Source organism: Antrostomus carolinensis, unplaced genomic scaffold, assembly GCF_000700745.2.
Source record: "Antrostomus carolinensis isolate BGI_N321 unplaced genomic scaffold, ASM70074v2 scaffold21981, whole genome shotgun sequence".
In the NCBI taxonomy this organism is placed as follows: Eukaryota; Metazoa; Chordata; class Aves; order Caprimulgiformes; family Caprimulgidae; genus Antrostomus; species Antrostomus carolinensis.
Window position 1 is genome coordinate 9815 of NW_010293785.1, and position 16102 is coordinate 25916.

A 16102-nucleotide genomic window follows, 5' to 3' on the forward strand; every position below is an offset into this window, starting at 1 on the left:
ACTGGGCATTTTGCCATCATTGTATGTAAAATGTGCATAGATGCTACAGAAACTAGTAGCATGAGGGAAAAAAGAAAAATCTTCAGTAGTTAACCACCGAGACCATTTAAACTCCAACAGAAAGGATCAGATGCTACCCTGACACAAGGACAATGACAAGAGTCTTGCATTAACATCAGCCACAGAATGTAAGCACGCAGTAGTTTGGAAACACACCTTTACAGTTCATTGCCTGTATAACCCTTCATCAATTTTTGATTAAGGTGCCATAGGTACTTAATGCAAGGTATGTGGAAACCTTACAAAACTTGAAACAGTTTTAATGGAGAGCTTCTCTCTTTTTCTCCAAAAGCTAATGCTGTTGGAAAGTGACCAGGAAAAACACCTTATATTTTGCCCTTGAAGGCTCAACTACCTCTGAAAACCATGCAATGATTTGTCTGGCAAGATGAAAAAGCCTTGCTCAGACTAATGTTGCTTCTTGACACCTTCATGAAGGACAGCAAGACACTGAAAACTACTACAGGGGCTTACAACAAGATAGCACATATGGGCTGGAGGCAGCACCTTGAACATTTACATCAATCCTCTGCAGCTAAATAGCAGTAACTTGTGCCGATCACAACACAGGTTGCCCGAGCTCTGCACATGTTTGAAAAAATGCATCCAGTTCAGTCTCAAAACACAGGATTACACTAAACTACAGGGCAAGATTAGAAGGATTAGTGTAGTTCACTATACATCCTTCAGGTTACTGGCAAACAAGGGAACTAACAAAGCGAAGCATACAGAGTAGTTGCCACTGCAGTATGGGATAGCAGCAAGAACACCACTGTTTCCTGAAGCTCTGCCAAGGCTGATGAGACAGTCATTGGCATTGTTTGGGGACTTACTGAACTCAGGTCTTCATTTTGTTAAGACTTACTTTGAGCCAGCTGTTGATCTCACTGCAGTAGAACAGGAAAAGTGATGCTGTAGTTTGGATAAAAGCCCCACTAGCAAAAAAAAAAAAAAAAAAAAAAAGAAGAAAGCAACTTTATATCTCCACCAGAAGCCTGTCCCACCTCTCTTTTAAAAAGATTGGAATATGGAATAGGAAATCCAAGACAAAACCATAATAACACTTAGTAGTATTCTCAAGTGTAAGTTCAAGAAGATGCAACTGTTGCCATATACTTCCAGGCTACAGAAAACCTCTACCAGCCACAAGTACTTAACTGCTATTAAAAATACTGACTACAGAGTACATGAACTGGAAACAACTTCAGTTTTAAACGTCTCACAGATTCACAGAATCGCCCAGATTGGTTTCATGATAATGCGAGATTTTTCTGTTATCTCACTCTGGTTTAGTATTTTATTTTAAAACTATTTGCCACAGAAATGGACTCATTCACTACTTCATGAACAGCAAACACTAGCTATCTCCACCATCCCTCAGCTACCCACTGAGGTAGACTGAAGGATCTCTCGTGCATACTTCTCTGCAATACTCAATATTCAACAAAGATATAGGCTTAAATCAGTACTAAGTAGAGGTTATGGTACACCTTACAAGTTTCAGACATGCCTGCAAAGAGGAAAAACAACTTTGGAAGTATGGGAACAGTCTTATTAGAAAGATGGTATCTTCCTCCCTCCTGTCTCCCACCCCCCACAAAAAAAAAGGGGGGGGGGGGGGCAAAAAGAAAAAATAAAAAAAAAAAAAATGTAGCAGAGTAACTGATGATAAATTTGCTCTAACAAACACTGGAAGCACAGGAACCCACCCCTCCCATATATAGCTTCTTGACAGAGCAATGAGGAAAGGTGGTGAGACTCTAGGAAAAGTCATTCCTCAGGGACATAACCAAACATGCTTAAAAGATGAAGAAGAGAGAAAAGCCAGTTGCAAGTCGATTAGAAAGCATCTGCTTTAACTAAATAGCTAACTGTTCTCAGTCTCACTAAATACGCTGTTTCAGAACACTCCTCTCTCCCCAGGAAAACGTTGCAGGAAGAGAGGGAGCCGACGACTTGATTCTTTTGCAGAACAACACCCACTATTCAGAGCACCCTGCAGTTCCTCCCTTTGACAAGAGCTGTCAGATCTGGCAAAGCCAGAATGAAAGATGGATCCAGTTCCTGTGAGAAAAGAATCTTTCATGAGTGTGAGGGACCGCACTATGAACTGTTCTTGAAGATTGCTTGCAAGGACAGTCACAAGATCACAGGGTCCCAGAAACTCCCACTTGTGAAAACATTCCACCTGGGCATGCCCTGGCCCCAAGCATGCAGCAGTTGCTGGGAGGCAGAGAGCTGAAAATGTGCCACTGTCACAGAAGCCACGGCCCTCAAGGCGGTATTTAAGAAGGACCTGTTCTGGGAGAGATATGACCGCCTGACCACACTGCACCGCACCTCCGCTGGAGCGTGTGTGTGACTGCCCGCCACCAAGCAACTGAGACCCCCCCTGGCCCAACTCACCGCTGCCTCACCACAGGATCCATGGTGGTGACTATTCTTGCAGCCCTATCCCAACTGCTGGCTTGATTTCCATCTTTCATTCCACCCTATCCTATCACTATTCTCTTTATTACTTTTTCTTTTTGTAATAAAAGGTGTTCTGGGTGCACAGCATTTAACCTTGTTTGTGTCTTAATCTCACTCTTGGGATCGTATCAAATCCTTTCCAAACATCAGATCAGGACAATTAGAAACTGAAAAGTAAGTCTCTTCTCAACTTAGGGATGCCCCCAGGCTAAAGGGAAAACAGACATGGAAATAAATTACAGGCACCTGCCAGCATTATGATACCTGCCCAATATTACTGAAATAATACTCAAATAATTGTTATTCAGAGTTTTCATGCTCCTACCGGTTTCCTCTACTCCTAGCATACAAAAATCAGAGATCCTTTGACCTCAATGCTAACAAACAAGATTTGCTCAGCCCACATATTCTGCATGAAACAGTACTACAAATCTAACATTTTAATACAATAGGTATGTATATTTAATATTAATTATATTTACATACTTTAATTATCCTACTACATTAACAATACTACAGATACAATATTTGGTAAAAATTAGCATGGTAAAGTCTTCAAATTTTGGTATGGTTCTCTAGCAAGCGTAAAACAGAACAGAAAACAAAGTTTCTGTGTGAAGAATAAAGTGTATTTTAAAAGAAGCAGCCAAGACCAGCTGCAAAACACAGATCACATACGCTGACATTTACACAAAACCTTGCAGTAATAAAAGTTACTGTCATCACTACATTTACAAGAAACTGCCCAATAGTTCAGTTACTGATTGCATTATAGTGATTATTTAAAAAAACTCAAACAAAAAACCCAACACAACAATGCAACATCCTTGTCCTTCAGAAAGCAGAAATAATTTGTCTGGAAGAAGTGACCTTGTTTAAACTGTATGTGCTAGAAAATATACAACTCTACAATAGGAAGAGGTTAGAAAAGTTGAATACTGTGGAAAAAATTTATTAAGTCTATACAAGTCTTCTGAAACAAACCATTGGTTTTGATACAGTAAACTCAAAGTGAATACTCATTGCAATAGTATTTTTCCATACAGAGATCAAGAAGCCCTACAGCTTCCCATTTAGTGTCTGTGACAGGAAGTTTTCTTTTCAAACAAGTAGCCACACAAAGCAGACATGTGATAGAGATCTTCACAGCCACAGTGAGCTACAGTCTGAGATAAAGTCATATTACAAACAATTAGGAAAGTTAGGCATCCATTCTGTAGTGTAGCAAACTGATTCACAATGAAAGAACAAAGATGTCATTTAGACCCCTTGTCAAAAATGAAGACTTTCTACAGCAAGTCTAGAGCAGATCGCATCATAAAAACCTAGAGTGCAAGAGTACCACAAATTTAGTATATAAATATCACAGGATTAAAACTCCAGTTAAGCCATCAACTGAAGTGATGATTAAAAAGAAAAAAGGGTGTCTCCCAGCTTTGCAAAGGAAGCTTTCAAAAGCATCTCTTCAAGAAGGTGCGGATACCAACTATGGCCTGTGCCAATTTGTACTTTAGACAGCTCTGCTGAAAGACAAAAATTTAGCAGATTTGTCTAAGAACTATATAATCTTGCTGGTTTTAATACCATAAAAAAGCATATACTAGAAGAAATGAAATGCAACATTTATAGCTCACACTGTTTTCAAGATCTGTGCACACTATATAGTTCTATAATTTCAAGGGTGTTTAAAAATAAGACAGAGAGCAGACAATGCAGTAATGTGTTTCTGTTAGATGGATTTGTTTAGAATAGTTACATGATGAATTTATACAGTTGTAAAATGTTTAGTGCATTTGTTCTTGCACATTATTTATGCTACTTATAAAAACCCGAAGATTGCAAATTGGGCATGCTTACCATAACATTTTCAAACTAGGAAAGCTGCAGAACATTTTTCCTACAAGTGTTCACTGCCATGATACAAAACAAATATGTGCAAACTGCAAGGTCCCTAAAAATAGCATTTAATGAATTTATATACAGAAAGGTGTCACTATCTGTTTAAATATGTAAAGAATAAGCTTCCCAAAGTTTATAACATAGAACAATAGCCACCACATGCTCCTCCTCCTCCATATCCTTCTTCCTTGTTTGATAACTTTACACCTCTGTTTTGGCTCTCACTCTCCCACAGTCCAGGAGTCTGAATGATTTTTTCCACAAGTTCTTCAAAGGCACACTGTACACCATCACATGTTTTTGCACTTGCCTCTGGAGAAGGGACACAAGAACACAAGTGTTAGCAGAGCTTCCAGTAACTTAGTATTTCTCTTTCAGTTCAGTCTCAACCTACAACCTAGACTTAAAATTTCTACAATATATTCTACAAGAACATAGCAGTGCCAAAATTAGCAGGTATGCAGATTTCTGCCACCACATAAAGCAGCACCTGAAAAGACTCTTAACAGAAGAGCTCTGAAGTTGAATGTCACTAGAATATATGAAGACAGCTAGAGCTTAGCTTTATTTTTCTGTGGAAAGCACTTCAGTAAGAGGAAAGGAGGGTTTTACTAACTTGCCTGATGAACCTGGTTGCTGTTCTGTATTTCTGTTCTGTACATGAGTCAGAACTGCAGTACCACCATACCCTAAGAAGCAAGGACCCATACTGTAGGATCGTGGTCAGCCTCCATGATATAACACATCTGATAAAAAGCAATAAGGGATACAGCTTCTTCTGCAGTCAGCAGAATTCTAGGTAATTTCACTCAGGAGCCTTACTTTGGCTAAGCCCAAGAAATCTGTTCACCAGGCATATTATGAGGATACCATCTGAAACTGTTCAGTCCCACTAGGGCTTGCCCTGTTCTTCTACACAGCCATGAAGATACTTAAATATACACATATATGCATGCTACATATCCTATTTATTTATTGTTTAATTTTCATGTTCCTTTTCATCTTCCATGCATTTAACAGCTTGTGCCTTAACTCTGAACTTCTATTTCCATATCTGACACCAGCCAAAAAGAAACACAGCAAGATACTAGACAACGATGTCATTAGTCAGAGATGGGAAAACAAGTCTAAGTACAGTAAATGTCAATGAACTTCTTTGCTACTGCAGTCATCCTATAAAGTAATCCCTGCTGATCCTTACATGAAACATGTAATAAATTTACACATAAAGAATCACTTCACCACCCACTTTAATTTATCATTAAAAGGCTTTGTCTACAAGACCCATCTCATTTTGCAGCAAGATGAAACCAAGATATTTTCTCCAGTCATGATTCTGCCACTAATCAATCCCACCCATCATTTAAAAGTTCATTATATTCCTATCTATTTTTACATCCCAGTTCTAATACCAATTTCTGTCAAGTACCAGCCTTTTTGCTATACTGAAAGCTGGCCACTAGTACCACTTTCCCAACTTTTGTTTTGCTTCTGTTAGTAATTTAGCAAGTAGGCTGGGAAAAGAAATCAGACAAAACCTCAAACAGGTTTTGTGAGACTACAGTAGAGCTTGTATTCCACTCTTAATCCTTATGCACTTCAGTATACTCATCCACAATTAGATTAGATATCTGGACATATTTAGGAACAATTCTGAAGAAGATGGGAATACCTACTATCTTTATACCTATTGCAGCTAAGAAATATCACTAATTGGATTGTACATACAAAGACTATCAGTCCTATAGAAATGTCACTTTTCATTATGTAACAAAAATCAAGTAAGAGTTCTGCAAATATCTATAACATACCTATGAACAACATGGAATGTTTTCTTGCAAATTTGAGACCTTCATTTCTGTCAACTTCACGGTTTTCCTATAATAAGACACAGCATTAATATGCATTATTAATACACAACAGATTACTTACTTCAGTTGAATTAAATTTACCTTATCAATCTTGTTTCCAACTAGCATTTTCACTATGTCGTTCCTTGTGCAGTATGTTTCCAGTTCATTTAACCAGTTATCCAGTTTGACAAAAGTATCTCTTCTTGTGACATCATAAACTGAAAGATATTAGCAATAGTATTGCCACAGTTTTTCCAAGAAATACAGCTTACATCACAAAAGGAGCAAAAATAATGGCTTCTGATTTAGAAAACTGAAAGAGTTCCAAGGATTCAAGTTTACGCACTACAGCAAGATGACAATTAGAAAAAAAGTTGAATATCCACCAGCTCAAATCACTGGCAACACTAATGCAGAGCAACTCTTAAGATTCAGTCATCTACTGTTCTCAGACTAATTTATTTTGAGACATCCTAGCTTACAGGCTAGAGACTACCATTCTCCAAAGAATTCTACACTTGCAGACCCTTGATGCAGGATACTTATTAACATCACTACACAAAAGATATGCAGAAGGTGGCATGACCTTCTGCACTGAGTTAATTAGTGATAATTAAGACTTGTATAACACTGCTGCTATGCTACCGATTTAGTTAAAAAAAGTAAACTGATCACCAAATCCTCACAAATACCAGCGAACTACTGAGTTTTCAGCATTTTAGTATTTCTAAATATTTAGCATTTGTGTGGGATATAAGTAATAACCCATGCTATGAGCAGAAAGGGCAGACAAAAAGTAGACCTTGTTAAGCCTAAAATCCACTACCCAGCAACTAAAAGCTACCATTTCAAGCTATGAAAGTATTTTTTCCCTTCATTCTCATATCCCACGTGCAGACAGGCATAAACAGTTGGTTTCGATCAAATCTATAGCTTGGCTTGCATGAAGAACCTTATTTTTAGGAAGTCATTTAACAAATGTTAAATGTCAAGGGAAGATTAAATAAATTGAGAGAGCAAATCTCAACAGCAGAACCTTCTAGTTCCCAAACAGTGCTTGCTTACTTTTACAGCTTCCAACAGTAAGTGGCAGGTTCAGTGCCAGCAACTAAGTGACTTGACAAGACATGTCCTGACAGCATCTTCCTATACCAGGAAGATAATGCAACTCAGACTTGGGAAACAGTACATACCAAACAAAATCTACCAGGAAGTCTCATGACAGAGGTTATTCCACATTAAACAATTTAACTTGACACAATGAACTTATAAAGAACCTCTCAAGTTAGATGCATCTTCGAAAAAAATGAAACTTACTTTCCTGCCCTTACTTTAGTTAGCTACTCACTTCTAGCAGTGGAGAAGCAGAACTTCAGAGCTCAGAGCCTCCAGGCTTCCATATACAAAAGAAAAGCAAAAGAGACTTCACTGTGAAGTAGGAATTACAGGTTTTGGCCTGGGTTTCTCCCACACAGATTGATGTTTTTTATGTAACCAGCTAGTCTTTTCTAAGTGATTCTGACTGTGTAACAGCCCATCAGTATGGAGACACAAACAACAAAAAATCCCAGCTGGACTCCACAGTGTCAATACTAATTTCATTAAGAAAAACAAATATGGAGAAGAAAAAAAAAAAGAGAAAGCTGTACACATACTGATACTGAAAGAGGACACTGAGCAGAAGAGAAAAATCTTTCTTTTTTTGACTCTGGGCTTAGTAAGCATAGGCAAAAAACAAAAGTAATAAATAAAAGGCAAATTCCTGGCAGCACAGGGACAGCTCCAAGCTATCCCTTCAAATAGCAATAACTTTCCATCTCAGGTAAAAACCAGTGGTTCTCAGGCCAGTGAGACTGATTACATGAGAAAGAGCTCAGACACTAAATTCAAGATCCTTTAATGTATGAGCTGTTCAACACAGATGCAATGATTTTTAATATCAATCAGATACTACAGAAAGGTTATATGAGTCTGTATAACTCCAATGCACGAGAAAACCACAAACTTACACAAAATAGCACGCAAAGCTGTACTTACCTAGGATAACACCTTGTGCACCTCTATAGTAACTGGGTGTTAATGTTCTGAACCGCAGCAGTATCCTAAAAAGCCATGCAGAAAGCTCCATTATTCAGAATTTGAGCAGAATCTATTTTAGCTCTCAGATACTCTGCTTCTAATGAACATATAATAAGATTCAAAGTATATTCAACTATCAGGTTAACTGAGTTCATACTCTCCTTTGCTGTTTTACTGCACATTAATTTTGATATTTTATACAGTCTGTCCTGGGAAACACCTTTAAACTGTTAGGTGTAGTAAATAACTAGACTATATAGCAGTAAGGTCGCAATTTCTGTGGAAGTAGTTGTTCTGCAGCTAGTACAGCAGCAACCAGCAAGAAACCAGTATAGCTGCAGTACTATCCAAGACTTTGTGACAAACATTAAAACCCACAGCAACAAAACTAGTTCCCTCACTTCAATCACCTTGGTCCAATTAAATCTGATTAAGTGCCAGGGTAAATGCATTTAACATGCTATGACAGAGCAAAAGTAGAAATAAAACCAGAAAAACCTCTGACTTAAGTTGAATTTACATCCTCAAATTTAAGGTGTCAACAGCTCTGCAAAAAAACAAATATTAGAATGCTCTTTTCTTATCAGATTAAGTTATAGCATATGTTCATTGCAGACTTTATGCACAAAAGGTTTAAAGTACTTCATCCAAGTTATCCCACATCAGAAATGACACATGAAGCACTGTGGATCCAAAACGGTTCCCTGTCAAAGAACATGAATAACTGAACTGGACTTCCAACATTCTACAAGTCACTTAGTCAATCCCACACATCTCAAACTGTTTTTGTGTCATGATACACCTTTACAAGCTTTTCTTTTCTAGTTTACCTCAGAACTATTTCTTCACATTCACCAATATGAAAGAAGATAAACCCCAAGTTAACAGTATGTACTATTTTCCATCCCATGATGACACATCATTCTGCTATCAGTCTGTTTTTCCTCCTATACATCTGTTTGTTTGTCAAGTTGTTGCAGTTATTTTCCTTGTCAAACCCACTTATTTTAGTGATTACTACTGTCATAATAAGACATAAGTCCTGTTTATTAGTTAAGATATGAAACACCCTCAAAGCAATATAAGTATTGCAATATGTATTTCATGTTCCACTACTACTTCCCAAGGAAGCAAAGGTCAGTTATTCTTGCTGGCTACAAGAATTCACAATTGGGTCTGAATATTCAAAAGCTGCTTCAAGTCACACAAGTGTGGAGGCTGGTTTGCAGAATGGAAAATGTTTATTAAAAAAAAAAAAAGCTTGGAAGTACTTTTTCTTTCTTCACTTGCCATGAATTCAGAAGTTCCACTTTTAACTAGAAGAGATGATGAATGCTCTAAGGCTAAGATTACAAATACTCCCTCTCCCTTTCACCTGCATCTTCTACAAATAACACTAACCTCAAGCCTATAAAAGCTTTTGTGCGAGGACAAAGTTTTTTGGCAACAAATTATTTTGAGGGGTAACATTTGAGTATAGATTTAGCATGCAACAATAATTCTTAACCTATCAATACACTACTAAATTTTGCCTAAAACGTTTAGGTTGAGAAGTGCACCATTTTAAAACCTCTCAAGTACAGACAAGAACAATGTATACAAGGAAGTCTCAGATTAGTGAGGGCTAACTCTTTAGAAGTTAAAACAATGAATTACTCATAAAAAATAATCTAGGAATGGCTCAATTCACAGTCTTAAAGTCTGATTGATTTAGTACTATTTATTCCTCCCTTCTTCTACTCCTATGCCAACCAGACCTGGAATCAGTGCTTTGGAAGCAGCTCATAGGCAACAGAATTGCCCCATTAGCCAGTTGCCCCACAATCCATTCCACCTTCTGAATGGTTCAGTATTAACCTCCCACTCCTCCAAAGCACCTCCATATTAAATAGAAGAGGATTCTATACAACTGTGCATTATACAAGCTATCAGTATTCCTAAAGCAAAGCAACACATTAAGAACTTAGCAGAGACTTACCCATATTGCCAGTTTAGCTTTGTTTCCATCAACTGAAATAGTTTTCACCTTGAAGTCCACACCTACAGGAGGAAAAATAGTTTAATTCTTCAAACATACCACAGCTATATTTGAAAGAGAAAGTAAAAAGAAAAAAAATCAAACTCAGAAACAAGTTGTGAGGAGCAGAAAGAGTAAGTTTCATTAGCTATTTATGAGCCTTATTCAAAACTCAGGGTTTTGTTGCTGAAAGTCTTTTGCAAAAGCCTAAGGGTCTTTTAAACCCTTGACTCAAAACATTTTATGGAAGTAAGGTAAATACTACATTTCCTGTATTAAAGCACATATTCCAGGACAAATATTAAAATTTATAATTCAAATGGATTAATGTTCTATTCATTCCTTGTACACGTGTTCTCCTTGATTATATATCCATATATATGATTCTATATCCATAGTCTTAAGGGACAACATACTTTGAAAACAAAGAAGGAAGCTGCATTCAGGTAACTATTTGCTCTGTTTCCCTGTCTCAAACAACCTGACCAAGTCTCATCAAGGTGATCATGTGGAGGTAAACTAATGCAGAGACTCATCTACTACATCATCATTGTCCTGTGAGAGATAACGTTAGATGACAGTAATTTCCAAAACAAACATGTCAAATAAGCTTTGGATGACTCGAACATGCAGTGTATCTCTTACAGGGATTCCAGCAAAATCAGGGACTCGCCAATACCATGCTCAGTGACAAAGAAAAAAGCAGGTAACCTGGTAACAGTTCTGCTGTTGACAACAGTTATCTACCTCAAAAATTCACTCTGATAATTCCCCTCCCTCTCCAAGCCCTTTAAAAAAAACCAAAAAAACCAAACAACAACAACAACAACAACAACAAAAACCAAAAAGGATCCAGGAACTAGTAGTCTACCACTTGCCCAAGGACAAGTTGCACAGAACTCAAGCCAAGGAGGACAAGATGTTAATGACTGTGCATATTAAAGGATATAGCAACACACATCAGTGAGAGGCTGGGTACAGTTATGATTCATTTTGCTGCAATTTAATCCTTAGGTTACCAACACCACGTAACTGGAAGTATGTTTAAATTATTTTGGAGTGACTCTTACTCCTCACCAGGCAGCAGCCCTGAAATGAAGTAGCAATGTGGAAAGCTGACACCTTTACATGAAAAACTTTCAAGTGTAACAGCAAATATTTTGTACTTTGGCTGAAAACAATAGTCATCATATCTGCTATAAGAATTTCTGTTTTAACCATTCTAACACAAGATGTTTAAGTAGGGCCTCATGGTAAGTGTGCTGCACTTATATTCCCAAGGCCATGCAGATTACAAACAAGTGCAAACAGCTGCCAAAACACCTTCAACTTACAAAGTCACAGAGAGTACATAGGATGCTTAAGAAACTGCACTGCAAGCAGATTTATGACTTCACTGCAACTGAGGTTTAGAAGAGCTTTATTTAAAAAAAAAAAAATAAATTACATATTACTAGAATATCAGATAGTTAATGTTAACAAATCAAAACCATGTCATCGTAGTTTCAAGAAAGAAAAGGTTTTTTCCTTAGGACAAACATATTAGGTGTGTTTTGGAGCCACAGTATTCTCCCATTCAGTAAACAGATCCAAGATCTTGTGCCTGCACAGTTCTGCAATTTTCATTTAATAGAGAGTGAATATACACCTTTATGGTAGCCTTGCTGCTGGCTTAAAATTAAAATATAGTGCTTTAAATTCTGCATGAGCAATGCAAGTAAATTAAGAAACTAAAACAGTGAATAAGCCCCATGTGCTATTGATTATAACACATGGGGTTTATTCACTATTGTACTGATTGACTGATTATTGAAAAGAAGTACAAAAATTAACTAAAAACACATCAAAATATATCCTTTAAAGTGATCAAGACATGGTAAATATAATTGTAGTAAACCAAGGAACTCAACACATACAAATGTCATTTAACAAAAAGAAATCTTTTAAATGACTAGGTTTTTGATCATCAACCTGCCACAAGATGACAAGTAGAAAAAAATGCAGGGCTCAAGAAAATCTTGTTAAATTGAAAAAACAGGGTACTTATGTTCCCTAAATACCTCAGTGAAATACAGACACATCTGTGCAACAGGTGTCAGTTCTGAGCTTGCAAGAGTGATGCTTCTACCCTTGACAACAGGAAGCTGACAGTGCTTTCCACCAGGCCTTGGAGGGCAGCCAGAAACAAGACAGCAGTACTAGACTGTACTCCCCTGTGCTGACACCTACTGCCTGAGCCAAATGGACTCAGCACTACACACTAACGTCCTACAGACTTACAGTCTGCAAGGAAGAGCTCTGTCACCTTCATGCTGCTCTCACATTTAGGCCAGTATGCCATGCTGTATTTACAGGAAGTGCAAAGTCAGCTCAAGTGTATTATTTGTGTTGTAGGTAATTGACAAGTTGGACAGCTTAGAGTTGGAGGACTCCAAGTGCAAGAAAGACTAAAGAGTTAAGAAACATCAGATCTGTGCAATACATCACTTATGAAACAGGCATTGCACTGAAGAGAGATCTAGAATCTCTCATACAAGGAGCAAGCAGGTAAGGACAAGCATGAGCAGTAAGGACAACAGAAAACACTGGGGCATATAGAGTCTGATAAGATCCAAGAGATGAAGCCCAGTGAACAAGTTAGCCTCAAGAGAATGCAAGGACAGGCAATCTGCTAGGTTGAATAAAACACAGCTAATCTAACTGAAGCTACTGAAGTAAAAATATTTGCCCAAAGCAGCTTGTGCTTCTGAGAATACCACAGGATTTTACAAAATTCTGAAGAAAGAAACTCACACAAAACAATAGTTGAGAGTTTCATGTGAATTGCACCCAGTATGTTTGTGCAAGATAGGAAGATAAGGTACTTCTCAACAGGTCATTGCAAGGGACCAGTTGTGCTGCAGCGAAGGCTTTCCCCAGTGTTGTGGGTTTGTGTGCAGTTGTTTGTTCTGTTGTTTCATTTGTTTAAACATATAGCATGTTATCTCTTCATTTTCTAATCCAAATAAAATAAAAAACAGTAACTTTAACCAGTTCAGCAGTCAGTATGTAGATGATACTGAAAGATGACATTATTTGTAGTTAATCCATTCATTTTCAAAAAGCACCACACTGCTGTCTGAACAGGAAAGCCTTAAAATTATTTAAAAACCTCTTCCATCCCCAAACTCAAAACAAAATAGTGTTTAATCAGCACAAAAAGAAATCCAGGTCAAGACTTACAAAGTGCTTTGGCATTTCACCATCTTGCAAGTACCTGAACTTGGTATGTAGGATCTGTCTTCACACAGCAGGAAACAGATCTCTAAGAACTTACTCCAAGTACTCTATCTATACAAACAACAAATTCTGCCCTGAATTTAAAGCTGACACATTGCTTCTTAGCAACAGATTCACCAGAAAAATGGCAACGACACAGCCTACTAGTTTTAAAAAAGCAAACAAGAAAACAAGTGAGAACAATCCAGATTCCATTCCCCTTCCAGTTAAGTGGAAAAGAAAAAATAAAATAAAAGAATCTGCTATCCCACGAGTGCTTCATGCACCATGCCACAGGATTTTCACAGTTTGGGTCACAGTAGCTCCACTGCACAATACCGCTACAAAGATAAGGCAGAGGGGCCTAACAGCTAGGATGATCTAGGCCAGTATTTGCTCAGTCTCTAGAAATTTCCTTTTCCTGCCAAATGATCATGTTCATTCCAGATAACTCTATTTGTTTCAGAACTCAAACTCTATTTGAGGTAATGCTCACATTGAGTACTCTTCTTCCCTTTCCACATCAGAAACAGAGCAGGGTAGGACCTGCCAGTAGATCCTACTAATGCCAGGGTAGGGTCTGCCAGTAGTAAACCTTGAGTTGTTGCTGTTTACAGCCAACGATTAGCTAGGTAGCTATTTTGACAAATCCTAAAGAGGACTAATTACTTCAGGAAATAATTCCTTAGTTTCTCAAACAGTGCACTGATGTCAGTTTTTGACATTGGTAAAGAAACAGTAGAATGAAAAAAAACACAATTAAGAAAAAAAAAATCCCATAAAGACACCCATACTGAGATGAACTAGTCTATTGGTATCCAAAACATCATGAAAGCTAAACCGGCTATTCTGCACCAACTTCCTGGTCCACCTGGTTGACCTATCAAGAAACTACTGTGATCTGAAGTATAAGCAGTGCCTTTAGATTAGAATACAAGGTTGCCATCTTTACCACCTGGTTTGCTCCATTACTGTTTCCTTCCATCCTATCCTCCCTCATGAACCGAGATAGGGCTGCTTGCACAAGTTCATTTTTTAGGAGCAATGAAATGAACAAAAATAGGCCACGTTCCTCCCCTCGGCTGCTCAGTAGTTTACATGAAACAGCACTCCTGTATCTTATTAACATTAATGAAAACCAGACCAATTTATTGACTTCTTAAGCAATTAGACAGAGCTGGCTTTGTTTACCAACAGCTGAACTTGAAGAAATAATTTGATACAAGTCCTTAGCCAGAACTCTTCCTACAGAGAAAGTAAAAAATGCAACTGAAATGCATTGCATGGAAAAGTTATCTCTATTTTTCCACTACTTTGGTTATTAATTTGGCACAGAGCTACATCACATTCTTAGTTTTCTAAAGAAGCAAAATGAAACTTCTATCTAATACAGTATAGTCTGCATTGAGTCACTCTCCTCCAGCACAACTGACTTTACTGCTGGTAGGTATCATACCAACATAGCAATGACACATCACTGCTTTTTTTCTCCAGTAGCTCTAGATTCTTGGCTCTCTTCCATTTTTCTCAGGAGTTTAGCTGACAAGGAACTGATGACTAAGTAGGACAGAAAAAGTCACATTGTAATTTCCTCCCTACAGAGGAAAAGCAGACACCACACAGAGCCCAGTACCCCCTAGTACTGTCAGGAGCTGCAAGAGCTAACAATCCCTACTAAAGAGTCTTGTCTTCTTAAGATACCTACCAAGTATCTTATGACATGGAACACAAGTTCTGGACAGCAACATTACTATGCAAACAACTCGATAGCTATCTTGCACAGATAAATCAGTAGAAGACGTAACAGTAACTATAACATCTCCATTTTAGCCCCAAATCTTGGCAGACAGTGAACTGCAGGTTGTTCTGCTAGAGCTTTCACTGCCTATACCTATGATTTCCAGCTTCATGGTGAAGGCTGACATTTATATCCATTTTCCTAGCCAAGGATATATTTTTGCATAAATGGGACAACCACATGCCAGTACAGTCACAGCCCTACGCCACTGAGTGCTGCATGCTAACACACAGAGAAGCAGACATGTCTGAACTTCACTACCGGTTGTGCAAGTCTGAACAAACTACAATTTGGTACTGAAGCTGGTACCTATTTTTCGAAGGCAGCATCAGCACACACTTACCAATTGTTGCTGCAAGTTCCGGGTCGAATGTATCGTCTGTGAACCGCAGCAGAAGGCTGACAGGGAGGGAAGAAAAATAAGAGTTACTATTATTGCAGCAGAGCTGTAGCTTGCCCGAAGTCTAGAAATTACGAGTCTAGAAGTAACACACCTTATTTTTCCATAAGCTCTCTGCTACAAAAAAAAAAGCCAACCAAACAAAAAAGGGAACATGAAAACAATACAGTAGACAGAACTGCTGGAAGAACACAGGCCTCTTCGCTGCATCTATTACTGAGTAAGCCTCTTTGAAAACAAAGTATTACACAAGCCCTCAAATCAGT

The 16102-nt window shown here is 38.0% G+C and overlaps 1 protein-coding gene across 1 annotated transcript; it reads right to left on the minus strand.

Annotated features, from left to right (window-relative positions):
• Window positions 1-3468: 3468 nt before the first annotated feature.
• On the minus strand, window positions 3469-15835 carry LOC104519228 (ras-related protein Rab-18; the record flags this gene model as incomplete). Its single annotated transcript, XM_010177433.1, is given in 7 exon segments — window positions 3469-4743; window positions 6243-6309; window positions 6384-6502; window positions 8322-8377; window positions 8379-8386; window positions 10342-10403; window positions 15780-15835. Coding segments are annotated over 7 exon segments (547 nt in total), but the record flags the coding sequence as incomplete, so codon positions are not given.
• Between the last annotated feature and the right edge of the window lie 267 nt (window positions 15836-16102).